The sequence below is a fragment of the Ictalurus punctatus genome, chromosome 18 (genome assembly GCF_001660625.3).
Source record: "Ictalurus punctatus breed USDA103 chromosome 18, Coco_2.0, whole genome shotgun sequence".
Classification (NCBI taxonomy): Eukaryota; Metazoa; Chordata; class Actinopteri; order Siluriformes; family Ictaluridae; genus Ictalurus; species Ictalurus punctatus.
Genome location: NC_030433.2, coordinates 18,856,166 through 18,871,691, shown reverse-complemented (window position 1 = coordinate 18,871,691; position 15,526 = coordinate 18,856,166). Strand labels below are relative to the sequence as shown.

Sequence of the window (15,526 nt, the reverse complement as noted above, 5' to 3'; positions counted from 1 at the left end):
GGAGTTCTCATCGGAAATGAAATCACTCACTCACTCTGAGGATGGCCTTGTACAGACAGCCTAAGGATACATGAGATTACTGTGGACTTAAAAACCATGAAGATGGCTTTGTACTGCATTTCAAGCAAACAGTTTTACTATGAATACTATAATGAATTTCCTGGTTTTCACACAACTACACTTTTGTACATGTAGAACACAGTTACAGAAGGGAATTATTTACAATTGTACTATCTGGTGTAACCCAGATGAGGTTTCTTCCTCGTATCGTCTCAGGGAGTTTTTCCTTACCACCGTCGCCTCTGGCTTGCTCATTATGGATAAACGTATCCATTTAGATTTTATATCATGAATTTATACATTTCTGTAAAGCTGCTTTGTGACAATGTCCATTGTTAAAAGTGCTATACAAATAAAAATTTGATTGTAAAAATGCAATTTTCAGATCCTCGGTCAGCTGTTTAGAAGAGCCCATGGTTCTCAAAGATTTGTTGCCAGGGTTTGAAGAGTTTCCTAATGACAATTCTTTGACCTGAGTAACGAGCCTTAACAAGTAAATCAAGGCCTTACAAGTTAATTTAGTTGAGACTTTACTCAAAATTTGAAATGTGTCCAAACTTTTGCACGTGCTATAATTATGATTTTCTATTTTTAGGTTAATCGAGTATAAATTAACTAACTGTGCCTTAACATTTGTAGAAAATGTTCTTTTTTTGAAACGTTTGCTGTAGAGGTTGTTTTTACTTCTTTTCACTTCAAAAATCAATGTGCGATTTGGACGGGAGTAGACAAACGTTTGCAAACAAATGTACGCTTAATAATTAGGGCTCTAATTATCCTGCTTAATGTGTTGTGATTAGCACTTATAGCAGTTTGGCAGTACAACGTGTGGATCGGCTCCTCTGGGACCCGGTGACGTGTTTTGGTGCATTTTTATCTGGGAAACCGTTCTGTTCCAGCAGGCCATCACCTCCCATCGCCTCTGCATATGTCACCTTGTTAATCTACTAATTCTGTTACACACACAAGCACACAGTGACGGGAGAACATGATGAGCTCAAACAGGCCGAACCGGACATTTATAGAGTATTCATTCAAAAAAATAAAAAGTTTTAAATTACTGGTGAGTATAATATTTAAATAAATTTATATTAATTTAAATAAAGCTTTTTCTCTCATTTTAAACTCAGATCCTAAATCAAGATCTCCAAACTCCAGGAAGTTCAAGTTTTATCCATAAGAACATTTCCTACTTGTAAATAAATCAGATCTCTGTTTCGGAGCTTTTTGTACCTGTCCCATAGGACATTATATCTAGAAAGAAAGACAAAAAAAATGTTTGGGAAATATTCTCGTCTTAATTTTATAGTTCATCACTTTCGGGAAAACATTTTCTGATGACGCTTCTGTACTAGACTTGTGTTTGTTCAATGAACTGCATATATGCCCCACCCCCGGGGGCGTGTCTTGATCTACAGTATCAGCACATTAACAGTAAACATGGTTTGTCTGTGTGTTTTAGGCGGCGTGTCTTCCTGCGTACTATTTCCTTTTCTAACCATCGCTTTCTGGAGAGAAAAAAATGGTTGGAGTTTATTCATTTGGAAGAGGGTGGAATTTATGGAAGGCACTTTTCAGGGAAGTGTTTTACCAACTTGGGGCTGTTGAATGGAGAATGTGATGTGGTTCCATCTTTATACATTGTCTGGGCTTCTCCATCAGTAAGCAATATCATTTTATATACTATTAAATGCCTCCCAATGACAATCCTGCAGCTCATCTTCACCATCAGTGCTGTTGACACTCATCATTGGCTCACAATTCTTCCTACAATTACAATTGCATACAAAAGTTTGGTCACTCCTGGCCAAATGACATGGAATGCGAGAAGTTTGATAGCTAATGGGCAAGATTTTCTATCTTAAATTTTAAATGCAGCTAGTAGGGGTGGAAAACCAGAGACTGTTTGCATTCAAGAGACTTGGTTAAAACCTCAATTGGATTTTGTTTTATATGATTACGTAGTGGTAAGTCCTGATATATAAGAGAGAGGGGGGAGGAGGATGTGCTACATTTATAAACAAAGGAATACTGTACCAAGGCCAGCTCTGTGGTAGGTGTGGAACTGGACAGGGTGGGAAGAGGATGAGAGGGAAGCTGAAAGCTATCATGGACAATCCTTCTCATCCTCTCTACAGTGTATGGATTTAAGTTCTCAGTGGAGAAAACAAAAGTAATGATCTTTACAAATAAAAAGAAGGGCAAGGAATGTAAGTTGAAAATGTATATTTTGTTTATAAACTCAAGAATATGCAGACTAGGGCGATGTATTTCACTCATGGAAGGGAAGAATCTAGTATGGGAAAAGATAATGGATAATGGATCTTTTCATGAGTAGGTATGTAGGTATGGAAAGAGAGAGGGTAAATAAAAGTAATGAACAAGTTATAATAAATAGACTAAGGATAGGCCATTGCAAGCTAAATAAAACTCTACATATCATAGGAAAACATCCTACAGGTTTATGCGGTGAATGTCAGCAGATGGAGATAGTTAAACACATCTTCATGTCATAAAGGAACAGCTAAGGAGGATGGATATAGGAGAGTACAATACAAGGGTGTAACCTTGGTATGGACATGGGGGGGGGTCCAAGCCCCTCCCCCCCACATCCAAAGTTTGATACAGAAAATTTTCATATTTAGAACATAGTTTTAGGATTACTGTTACCGTTTGAATTCATGTAATTTCTGAGTGATAGAAGCTCCCACAGCATGGGGAAATTGTAGGGTGCTGTGGACGGCCTGTGGGCAGATGTATTCTCTGCTCCATAACCTACCATGAAACCTACTACACCAAGTAGAGGTGAGCTATGATGTGTGCAGGCAAACCACACACGCTAACATTTAAACACGCAATCACGACTTTTAAACAAACTCAGAAAGGATGGCTACCTATGAAACTAAATTCAACACTACATATGTTGTAAATACAATTTCCCCACGGATGCTTCCAAGCAGTGCTGTGCTGCCTGCATTGTGACCAGGTACCATTATTTTCCCAGAAGAGCAATGACTGACTTAGATGATCATTTTAATTTGATAAACTGAATATTCTGTTTGTGTAACTGGTTTCATGTATTATGTTAATGTCATCATGCTGTTTAGCTTGCTATGTAATAAGTGTACACGGTGTACAACAATATATAGTGGAAACCTGAAACGATAGCTATGTAAAGGGTACCGGAGTTTTCTTTCCTTAGTTCTAAAGACAAACTGCCATAACTAATTCTGAATGGATAACTACAATATGGCCACAACTCAGACGTTAGTTCCATATCTCACATTGCCAAGCTAGCACATCTCAGCATTATGCTGAGCCTTATATCTGTAAAATCACTTAGTTGTCCTTAGGCCAAATGTAGTGTAAAGGAACGAAATGCTAAGCAACTTTCCTCACTTTCACTCGCATTTATAACAGTCTGCCACACCGTGAGGGTTCACAACGAAGGGGAGGATATGCAAGTGAATGTAACGTTAATGGTCAAAAACTGGAACTGACGTTAGACTGGCCTACTTCGTGGGTGTGCAAATATCAAAAGTTAATTGACGTTCTTAAGAACAAACCAAGCCATGGTATGATGCCTTCTATATTAAGCTAAGGTCACCTACTATTTAGTTATCTAGTTACTTACTCCCTGAAAGAAGCTCGTATGTTCTGCTACACTTTTCTACGCTTAGCTGTTGTCTCCATTTCTTACAGACTGAACTGCTAAAATATATCAACAAACTTGTGTGGAGTATGGGCGTGACCAAGTGTACAATTGGGGGGGGGGGCACACCTATTTTCCTTAACAAACAGAAATATATTAAAAAGGAATAAACATAAATAAATAGAACAGATGAAGAAAAGACAGATCCATTGACAGGGTTCATTAAAGGGGGCCATATAGAAAATATTTTCTACTGTATATTGGGGGGGGACAAATTGGTATTTCCTCAACACTGGGGGGGGCACCCCCGCAAAGAATGCATGGTTACAGTATTAAAAGCATAATAGACTGTGGGAAGGAAATATTTGATTAATTTCCTAAGGAAGATTGGACTGGAAGGATTAACAAGGACTAAGTTAAATTAAAGACAGACAGTAGGTGGCAGTAATGCAACCATTTGGATGCCAACTGCATGTGCAGAAGAAGCAGTAAAGAAAATGGGGGCGTTCCTGCTTGCTGACATCAAAACGTCCGTCATACAGGCGTACTGCGCAAGCGTGTAAGGAGCTGTAGCGTTGGCGCATGCGCGGTGTGCTCCTGGTTTGTTTATGCGCTGCAAAAAAGGCGAGAGCGTAATGGCGGCGAGCAGGCTGTGATGAGCTAGCGAAAATAGCCTGGACTCACTGTCACACCTTGGGAAAGATCACAGTCTCTCCTCACACACACGCACGGAAACTGCTCAAAATGCAGATCACACTGAAAACCCTGCAGCAGCAGACGTTTAAGATCGACATCGACGCGGAGGAGACGGTGAGAGATATTCATTCGGCGGAGGGGCTCGAGACACGGGGCCGCGAAAGTTACCGTGTGGCTAAGCTATGCTAAAGCTACACTTATACCCACGTAGTCCGTGTTTGTGACTGCTGTAAGATGCTAAACCACGTCACATGTGGGAAATTAATTATTTTGTTTTATTTTTTATTTCCATTATGAACATTGACGGAGAGTGACTGAACCGTGAGCTAGTATAGTTGTGAGAGAAAGTTGAGAACGCCAGCACAGAGGCGCTAAGCTAACTAGCCAGCTAATTCTCAGCTATCCACGTTAGCATGTTTGACGTTAGTGTTAGTTAGTGAAGTTAGTTCGAGCTCCCGAATTCTAAAGCGTATTCTAAAACGCAATATGTGATACCGTGATTATTTTCTTCTTTATTGTTAGTACTTACCGAGTTTAAACGGGTTAGCTAGCTGTCCTGCCCTTCGGCTAATTCTATAGTTAACGCTAGCTGACGTTTACGAATAAACTCTGCGTTCATTAGTCGCGTGTCGGTCCACATGCGCGTTTATTTATCAGCTCGGTCATTTTAGCAAATGGCGCTTTTTGAACTTTTTTTTTTTAAACTACGAACACTGAGCTAGCTTTGCTATCTGGCTAATATGCTAACGTTAGCGAGCTAGCATTGCGTGGCCTGCTGAATCACATGCAAGTTAGCTGAATAATGAACGAACTTGAATCCGAGCTTTTCTTATTTTGTTTTGTATTTTTACGCATATAAGCGCCGAGAGTTTATTTATTACAGATTGTCGCTTGGTTTTCTTCTGATATGAATCGCCGGTGACATTCTTTATATATGTTTTTTTTTATTAACGAAAACTTGAAAAAATAGGTGAGAGAGTTGAAGTCAGGCCTGAAGCCGTGCAGCTGCAGTGACTGTAAATTATTTTCACACCCTCATCAGCACTTTGAACCTCTCTCCTGTCATAGACATGAAGTGTGACCTCATTCTTTTATGTCTAAAAGGAGGAGAAACTAATTTTATATACCACGCTACTCTCTGCTTGGTCACAAAGTGTTGATTGATTTTCTATAACAGCAGGTCTGACAGTAGTGCAGCTGCATATCACAGGTTTATATTTTAACGCACTTATTCTAACATGTTATCGTTTCTATAGTAACGATAACACATGGACTTGTATGCCAGATGCTCCACATGTTGAAATTATGCTCTTTTTTTTCCTCTGGAAGGTGAGGTTTATTTAATAACAATGGGAAATTTGGATAATTTTACTGACTCGGCTCTTTGAATCTCGTTCGGTAAAATGAACGAATCTTTTTTTTTTTTTTTTTTTTTTCCTGAGTCATTTAGTTCACTTCAGCAGAATATAATTAAAATGTTACATGTTAAATTCCCCAACACATCTAGTACGTGTGTAAATGTTGATCGCATTTGGAATAAAAAATAAACTATAGATTAATACAGCCAAGGCTGAATTATGAGAAGCAGAATTTATTCATTAATAATTTAGGTATTCAGGCTATGCAGTCTGTTAGTTCACCTCCCGATTTGAGTCATTCTTTTGTCACGTCTGTTCCTCGGAAACAGAAATGATTACTTGACGTCTCGAGTCTTCTGGTTCAAGTCGTTCGTTCATCCCGTGACGGCCCCATAGGCTAAATGCTGTGCTGAACGAACGACACCGAACCCGAAGACGCGAGACTGAACTGGGCTGAACTAATTGTTTCTGTTTCCTGTACAGAGCCTATGGGGATGTTCAGTGCATCCGCGGTCAACACAAAATGAATGCGATGCGAAGGACGCGGATGGAAATATAATACAAGCTTTTGGTTTCCCCACCATATTTAAAGATGAGCAAAACACTGGCCTCTTAAGGCGAGGTGGGGGGGGGCCCTTGTTGAGAGGTGTTTTCTTGGTTGGTGTCTACCTGAGTTGACGTCATTCGCCACAGTCACTTTTTCAATGACGTTCGACTCGTGTTGACGGGAATATCCGATCTGTCCGCTTACATGGCAGATGCAAATGCACGTATACGATTCATATCGGATTTATTTCCACATATGAATGAGGCCTGAAACGGATCTGAGAATATCGGAATCAGTTTGCAAAAAGGCACAGATCGGATATGACCCATGAACATGTAAGCGGGAAAAAAATCCTGCTTACATGTTCGTGGGTCATATCCGATCTGTGCCACATGGGAGGAAAAAAATCTGAATCGGGTCAATTGAACCATGTAGTGTAAATGCGGCCTTAGCTGCTAAATGTAACTTTACAGACAAAATGAGGACTAAGTACCCATGGATCAAATCTGACTTTTCTCTTTGACATTCTAAATGAGGCGTGTGTGTGTATAGACATTTATGGAAACTTGAGCTGTGCTTGAAACTGTGTGCTGTAAGTGCATTAGTGTGGTCCCTAGGTGAGATGTAGTGCACCAGTAATAGCTGGATTATGTGCTTTAACCTGTTATTTTTTTTGTAGTGGTACTGCACTGCATTCATATACTGTATAGTCTGCATTGTAGTGTACAGCGTTAGGCTGAATTGCTCTGTGTGTGTGTGTGTGTGTGTGTGTGTAAAAGGAATAATTGACGTTGAATTATTAGAAAATAATATGCACCTGAGGTGGTAATGCTGGTGTGCATTATTTTCTAATAATTAAACTGACCGGAGTCAATTATTCAGCTTATACCACAGTTACCACACCTCAAGACATTTGTTAGGTTTTTGTCCTTAAAGCAATCTTGTGTGGAGTTCTGTAAGGCCTTCAGAAAAAATGTTGTGGATGCCTATGAGTCTGGCAAATGATTTAAAAAGATCTCCAAATATTTTGAAATGCATCATTCCACTGTAAGGAAAATAATCTACAAATTGAACTGATTTGCTGTCCGTCCCAGCAGTTTCGGCCCAAGAGCACACTGTCTGATGCAAACAGAAGTCTCCAAGAACCCCAAAATTTCATTAAAGGATCTGTTTGTAAGTCTACAATCAGATGGATGAATTTGACCTGCATGGGAGGCGTGCCAGGAAAAAGCCTTTGCAAGACACTAGTTTACCAGTGAGCATATAGGCGAAGACCACACCACAGAAACATCAATGTATGCTGGAGACCAAAGACAGCTTTTCAGGAGAAGCACCTCATACCAACTGTGAAGCACGGTGGTGGAAATGTTATGGTTTGGGGTTGCTTCGCCGCCTCAGGAACTGGGCAGCTTGCATTCATTGATTCAACTATGAATTCTTTATCATATCAAAGAGTGCTTGAGGATAATGTGAGGCCATATGTCCGAAAGTTGAACTGAAAGCGGACCTTTCAACAGGATAATGATCCTAAGCACACTAGCAAATCCACCAAGGAATGGTTCAAAGAGAATAAATGGAGGGTTATGGAATGGCCTAGTCAAAGCCCGGATTTGAGTCCCCTTGAAATGTTGTGGAGGGATTTGAAGCGGGCAGAACATGCAAGAAAACCCTCAAGCGTCTTGCAACTGAAAAACTGGTCAAAACGTCCTGCAAGCCTAGTGTACAATTATTCAAAATGCCTAATATTTCTGCCAAAGGGGCCAATACTAGCTTCTGAGGCCAACTTATGTTTTCCACACAAGAATATTACATCTATTGATGATAAATGACTGAAAAGATAATTTTCTTTGTGGGTTTTGTTCAAGTATATCTTCATTAATAGAGACTGTTTCAAAGAGGATCAAATGTTTTCTTGTCCAAATGTGTCAGAAAAGCCAACAGTTTCCATGGGGTGTACTTATTTTTTCACATGACTGGTGTGTTTGTGTATAAATCTCACACAGTGCACATTCCCACTGCATCGCTGATCTTTGCCTGTTTATATTCCAGGTAAAGGCGTTAAAGGAGAAAATTGAGAATGAGAAAGGGAAGGAGAGTTTTCCTGTCGCTGGACAGAAGTTGATCTATGCAGGTTTGTCTTTCCCCTTACATCCATGTTTGTGTACTGAGAGAAAACTCTGCCACTCTGAATTAATTCACTCCAATTGCAAAATCTGACTGAACTGTTTATATTTATCCCAAACTAGACATTCTGTAGCCACTGCTTATTTATTATGTACGTTACTAGTAACCCGAGCCGAACTTGTACCTATGTGTAGAGTGAGGTTTAGTCCAAAATTTCCCATAACATGCAGCACACGAATTCAGTTCACATTTGTGTGATGGGTTTGTGAAACTAACAATTTGTACACATGATCCAGCCGAACCCCCGCCCTCCCCCGGATGTATGCTCTGTATCTGCACAGAATTTTTGGCAAATATTAAACACTGAACTTTACTGAGGTCAAGCCATTTCCTGCATCTGCCTCAGATCAAATTTTAGTTTGATGTCCATCTAACCCCACAATTATTTTTAAATAGATTGAACAGAGTTTTCTTACAGGATTGTTTTATTCCACCAAGAGCACATGCTGACTCAAATGCACAGGCTCCAAATGCACACACTTGCTCTGGTAGTAATCAGGGACACGTTTACATGGCTGTTATTCTTCTGATGGATTATAAAGAGACTACCCAGCTTGTTCATTTCAGTAGGAATTTTATTTCGGATTGCCCACAGTTAGTTTGCTCTGTTCAGACTGAGACGTCTAAACAAACTGGATCTTTTCTGACTGAACTATCAGTCGTGTTAATAGCCGATTCTTAGGCACATGTAAACACAGCCAATGAGAGAACGAGAGAGACTGTGACAGTGACCCGAGAGAATGAGAGGTCGGAAAAGCTGGAGAGAGTGAGAGACATGCAGGGATGAAGATATGGCTGATAAATCGTCCCTAATTATTTTGCTGATTTGCTCTGCAGGTAAAATCCTAAACGATGACACCGCACTGAAGGAGTATAAGATAGATGAGAAGAACTTTGTGGTTGTCATGGTAGCAAAGGTAAGAAATGAATCTTTCTAATCAAATGGTAGGCTAGTTTTTATATTTTCTGTCCCGTTTTTAATGAGTTCAGCAGGAGATTACAGCTGTGATGTTCCTCATGCGTAAAGCCACAGATCCGAGGAAAAAGTAAACGAAATCCCTTTATTCCAAACACAGATGGTCAGCTGGGGCGTGGCCACTATGTGAAGTTTTTCTTTAGCACAAGCCAGCTAACACGTACAAGCTAACCTAGCTAACATGTTATGAGATTGTGGTCACAGCACACCAGCATCAGACTCTGGTACCGGCCGTAAAAGTCTTGACGCTGGAATCAAAGGAGTGATTCAAATGACAGTAATGTTGGAGTTTTAAGTGGCTTCTGCTGTATTCTAAAACTGTACGCAGACAGTATTCAGAGACGAGTGATGTTTAGCAATTCTAATAATACAAAAGTATCAGTGCTTCAAGATGTTTCTGCAGGTTAATATTCCGTTCGAATTTTAGCCTAAAGCAACATAGTAGAGAGGTGTAAATGCTGCTATTACCATAGTTACGATTGTTCCAGATGCTCTGAAGAACTGTGGCAGGTTTGGATTTTTCAGATTGTATGAACTGATTATTGTAAATGTTTTCCCAGCCTAAAGCTGCTACTGCAGCCGCTCAATCTTCAACTACTGCAGCATCATCGAGTAGTTCCACCTCTAGCACTACAACGCCCACAGTCCCCCCTGTTGCTGCCTCTGCCGCCACCACCACCACCACCACCACCACCACCACTGATTCCACATCCGAAAGCAGTGTCATAGAGGAGAAAGCAGCAGAGGAAAAACCACCATCTTCTACACCTGCCAGGTACATCACACCATTCTCACATCTTAAATGCATCACGCACACACACATCCGACCAACAGTTGAGGTTGCTGTAATCTTGAATTCAATTTTATTTCTGTAAATGGGGTGCACCAGCTGGGTGATTGCTGATGGAGTGTAACTTCCTGTCTGATGCGTCTCTTGTCCTGTCTTTATTTTGCAGTTCTGGTAGTCTGACGAACGTCAACATATTCGAGGAGGCGACTTCTGCTCTGGGTAAAGAACACTTCACTGGGACACTGCAGTCTTTATAAACAGCTCTGTCTTTGACAATTAGCTTGTCTAATGTTCACGTGGGTGACTGTTTCCGAGCCCTGTGGTGAGCAGGAGAGCGGTAAAAAAGAACAAAATAGTGAATTTAGTCATCCTTTAATTATCATTTACATTATTTGTAAAGTGATGGATTTTGCATTTGTTGTAGGTATATTTAATCAAAATTCCTTTTTTTCTTTCTCTTTTGGCCAAATTTATTCAGTGACATTCCTTTAATCATGTTGAACATACTCGAATATATTATTTCACATTAATGAATCAACTATAATATACTGTCATGTGAAAAAATAAGTAAACCTCATTGAAGTTGTTGGGTTTTTTGACATATTTGGACAAGCAAACATTTGATATCTTTGAACCAGTACCTATTAATGAAGCTGATATACTTGAACAAAACCGCGAGGAAAATTCACTTTTTCAATCATTTATTCAACAGAAATATCAAAAGATGTAATATTCCTTTGTGGAAAAAGTAAGTACACCCTTGGCCTCAGAAGCTAGTTTTGCCCCCTTTAACAGAAATAACCTCTTGTAGGCGTTTTGCATAATTGTGCACCAGGCTTGCTGGAATTTTTGACCACTCTTCCATGCAATATTTTTCAGTTGCAAGATGTTTGAGGTTTTTCTTGCATGTACTGCCCATTTCAAATTCCCCCGCAACATTCAAATCCGGGCTTTGACTAGGCCATTCCATAAACCTCCATTTATTCTTTTTGATCCATTCCTTGGTGGATTTGCTAGCGTGCTTAGGAACATTATCCAGGTTGAAAGATCCATTTTCAGTACAACTTCAACTCTTGGACAGATGGCCTCACGTTATCTTCAAGCACTCTGATATGATGCAGAATTCATAGTTGAATCAATGAATGCAAGCTGCCCAGTCCCTGAGGCAGCGAAGCAACCCCAAACCATAACATTTCCACCACCGTTCTTTACAGTTGGTATGAGGTGCTTCTCCAGAAAAGCTGTATTTGGTCTGTGCTAAACATGTCTGCAGTTTTTGTGGCCAAACAACAATCTCTTTGATTTGTCTATCTAGAGCACATTATTCCAGAAGGCCTGGTGTTTGCCTATATGCTCATTGGCAAACTTTAGCCTTGCAAAGGCTTTTACCAGGCACACATTCCATGCAGGTCAAATTTGTCCAGTCTCTTTACTTTTTCCATGTGACTGATCTGTTTTTTTGTTGTTAATTTGCATTGTGGAAATGACTAAAAAATGTCAAATGATGTCTCATAGTGTATCAACTTTATTAATAGGTGCTGTTTCAAAGATCAAATGTTTGCTTGTCCAAATTTCCATTTCCATGTGATGTACGTATTTTTTTCACATGTCTGTATCTGCTATAATATGGTTGATCGATCTGTATAACGAATTGTTTGTGTGTATTCGCACAGTGACAGGACAGTCGTATGAGAACATGGTGACTGAGATCATGTTAATGGGCTATGAGAGAGAGCAAGTGGTGGCAGCGCTGCGTGCCAGTTTCAACAACCCAGACCGAGCTGTTGAGTACCTGCTCACGGTGAGAGGGGTGGGGCAGGGAGAGGGGGTTCTGAGAGGGATTGGGCGATGAACAGATTACAGATGATAAAAGGCTGATGGATCACTTGGGAATGAGGGTGATTGAGGGATGGATACTGAGGGAAGAATCAGGGAGATCATATAGAGGTATTAGGAATGAGATGGTATGGAGTGATTGGGAAGAAGCAGGATCAAAGTGTGATTAGGTATAAGGAAAGGATGGGTAGGTTGGGTATAAATGGGGTTATGTAGAGATTACGAATGAGAGGAATTATAGTATGATTGGGAAGGAGGGAGGGATCATGGAGGGAATAGGAATGAGGGAGGGATTATGGGTGTATTAAGGATGGAGAGATTACAGAATTTTTAGGAATGACTGAGCATTTATTGAGGTATTTGGAGTGGTGGCGGCATCATGACCCGTTTAGGAATGAGCGAAAGATTATGTAAGGATTGGGAGTGAGGGAGGAATTATAGTATGATTACAAATGAGGCGGTATGGAAGGATTGGGAAAGAGCGATGGATCATGAAGGGATTAGGAATAGAGATTATGGCTGGATTAGGAATAGAGAGATTATGAAATGTTTAGGAATGATTGTGCATCATGAAGGGATTAGGATTGAGTGAAGGTTCATGTAAGAGTTGGGAATGAGGGAAATATTAGGAATGAAGGAGGGATTATAGCTGGATTAGGAATAGAGAGATTATGGAATGTTTAGGAATGGGGGAGGAATTATATTCTGATAAGGATTGAGGAGCTATGGAATAACTGGGAAGGATGGGTGGATCCTGGAGGGATTAGGAATGAGGGAGGGGTTATGGCTGGATTGGGAATAGAGATTATAGAATGTTTTGGAATGAGGAAGCATTTGTTGTGGGATTAGGAATGATGGTGGCATCATGAAGTGTTTAAGTATGAGTGAAGGATTATGTAAGGACTGGGACGAGGGAGGATAAAATTTATGATTGAGGTGTTAGGGAAGATGGGGTTTATGCTATTTCCAGGATACAGGACTGCTGCTGCATTATCTCTGTTGACACATTATTAGAGTAAGGCTGAATTTGGGTCATTTATTTTGACCCCCTGTTGAAAGTTCAAAATGTGTGTGTATAGGGAATTCCAGTGGAGAGTGAGGGGAACGTGGGGGCCTCTGATCCTGCAGCTCCAGTAGGGGGAGCACCGGCTGTTACCACAGGACTCTCATCACCATCCAGCACAACACCTACACAGCCCACTGCTGGATCAGGAGGTACACACACACACTCATACACACAAACCCACTTTAAATATATGTGAACTATTCAATTTATAATGTATAAATAATAGTTTGGTTTTTAAATGTTGTGTGTAATTAGTTTTATTTTTTGTTTCTTTTTGTGTGTAAAGCTAATCCTCTGGAGTTTCTGAGGAATCAGCCTCAGTTCCTGCAGATGAGGCAGATCATCCAACAGAACCCCTCACTGCTGCCTGCTCTACTGCAACAGATCGGCCGAGAGAACCCCCAGCTACTGCAGGTACATATGTGCACCTTCACGCTCACACACACACACACACAAACAAACAAAACCCCCAGGTACTGCAGGTACACGCGCGTGCGCACACAAAACCCCCAGGTGCTTCGTGTGTGTACATTCTTGCACACACCCCACGGATACTCCAGGTAGCTGTAGGACTCGCATTAACCCGCTTTCCTGTGTGGCATGTTAGAAGTATTTATGAAATCTCCCATTTTCTCATAAATAACATGTTTTATTTCCAGCTCACGGTTATGTACCTTTTTCTTCCTTCAGCAAATCAGCAGTCACCAGGAGCAGTTTATTCAGATGCTGAATGAACCGGCACAGGAAGCAGGGCAAGGAGGGGGAGGGGGCGTGTCTGAGGCTGGTGGTGGGCACATGAACTACATACAGGTCACACCCCAGGAAAAGGAAGCAATTGAGAGGGTGAGTCACATTGGAACACTACACCATGTTCACTATATAGTGCACTAGTTCATGGCATAGGAACAGCCTACAGGGGTCTGAGATTTGCTACACCCTGAAGTTTTCTAGTCCCTGTGCAGAATGTACGTGCCAAACGTATATGTTCCTTTCATAGCCACGAGAGTGAGAGTAAATACTATGGCATGTGTGAGAATACGATTAAAACATCTGCCACTTCGCAGTAGAGCAATCAAATATTAACCTATACTTTTAAGTTTAGGTTGTTTTTCCTTGTTTGTAGTACAGACTTTACTGGATATTCCTTCATTTTCCAGCATTCCTGTTTCTGGCTCCTCTGTCTGTCTCTGGCCCAATGATGAAACACTAACCCCTCCTTTTTCTGTCATCTCTGTAGCTAAAGGCACTTGGATTCCCAGAAGGACTTGTTATTCAAGCCTACTTCGCTTGTGAGAAGAACGAGAATCTGGCTGCCAATTTCCTTTTACAACAGAACTTCGATGATGACTAAAAGCCTTTTTTTGTTTTTGTTTTTTGTTTTGTTTTTGTTCCCTTCCCAATTTACCCGTTTACTTTTTGTTCCTTTTTTTTCCCTCCAATTAATCATACTGCAGAAAATAGATAAAATGAAATTCAAACTTAAAAACCCCTCCACAGGCAGTCTTGGTCTATTTTTCTTTACACACTGGATGACTCGTCTGTTTCATCTGCATCTTTGTGAAGGCAAGCATGTTCGTTGGGAAATTAAGTAAAACGCATAATCGTGTGAATTCCTCAGATGATGGCCTGGATTATTATTTTTGGCTTATATTCATAATTTTACTTTTTGCTGAACACAGGTTTAAAGGGTTCATCGCCATTTTTTTTTCCTCCATCAGTTTGATCATTTGTGTCTGAGCTGCACAATCATTTCTGTTCATTGTCAAATTATTTTTCTTTGATCTTTCGCTCGTATCATGCCTTCACAGTTGAACGGTATAGGGACCCGAAACACAATTTTAAACAACATTAAAAAAGATTTTTAAAGCAACTCGGTTGCCGTATATATTTTGTCTGAGTTCAAATATGATTTCGCTTTTCTTTGTAGTGCATGAAATGCAGCGATGGTTCTGTGCGAAACTCATGAACGTCTTTTTAAAAGGTTAAAGGCATGTCCACGTGCTCAACGTTGATTAGTGTGGACAGTTCCACGTTCTGCACATTTACTGTCCTTTTTACAGGAAGAAATAAACATTTTCAAAGTAAACACACCTCATCTGTCTAAGCTTGTTCAGTGCGACCCTAAAGTCAGCGACGAGCTGGAAATCTTTAATGTGAGAAAATGATAGTGATAAAAGGATGAACAAAAAATAGTTTTAAATAGGTACATTAATTTTTCTTTTCTTTTTAATTTTTTTTAATTATTATTATAAAAGCTTAGCCGTTTAAAACTGTTAATGTTTCTGAATAATGAATGAATAAACCAGGGGAATACAATTAGAGGAAAAGACGGGGGGGGGGGACCAGGAAGCAAGATGGACA

At 40.3% G+C, this 15,526-nt stretch overlaps 1 protein-coding gene across 1 annotated transcript; it reads left to right on the top strand.

The window, feature by feature from the left end:
• Positions 1 to 4,257: 4,257 nt before the first annotated feature.
• On the top strand, positions 4,258 to 15,255 carry rad23b (RAD23 homolog B, nucleotide excision repair protein). Its single transcript, XM_017493611.3, has 10 exons — positions 4,258 to 4,522; positions 8,363 to 8,444; positions 9,335 to 9,414; positions 10,034 to 10,248; positions 10,430 to 10,482; positions 11,937 to 12,064; positions 13,179 to 13,314; positions 13,452 to 13,579; positions 13,856 to 14,008; positions 14,403 to 15,255. The coding sequence occupies exons 1-10, from the start codon at positions 4,457 to 4,459 to the stop codon at positions 14,514 to 14,516; spliced, it is 1,155 nt and encodes a 384-aa protein (XP_017349100.1). The 5' UTR covers positions 4,258 to 4,456; the 3' UTR covers positions 14,517 to 15,255.
• The last annotated feature ends 271 nt before the right edge of the window (positions 15,256 to 15,526 follow it).

Bases quoted from the DNA above. Each gene is read 5' to 3' on its own strand.
- rad23b (XM_017493611.3), top strand. From the start codon at position 4,457: ATGCAGATCACACTGAAAACCCTGCAGCAGCAGACGTTTAAGATCGAC. The intron at 9,415-10,033 runs GTAAGAAATGAA...ATGTTTTCCCAG, and splicing joins TGGTTGTCATGGTAGCAAAG to CCTAAAGCTGCTACTGCAGC. The intron at 10,483-11,936 runs GTAAAGAACACT...GTATTCGCACAG, and splicing joins GGAGGCGACTTCTGCTCTGG to TGACAGGACAGTCGTATGAG.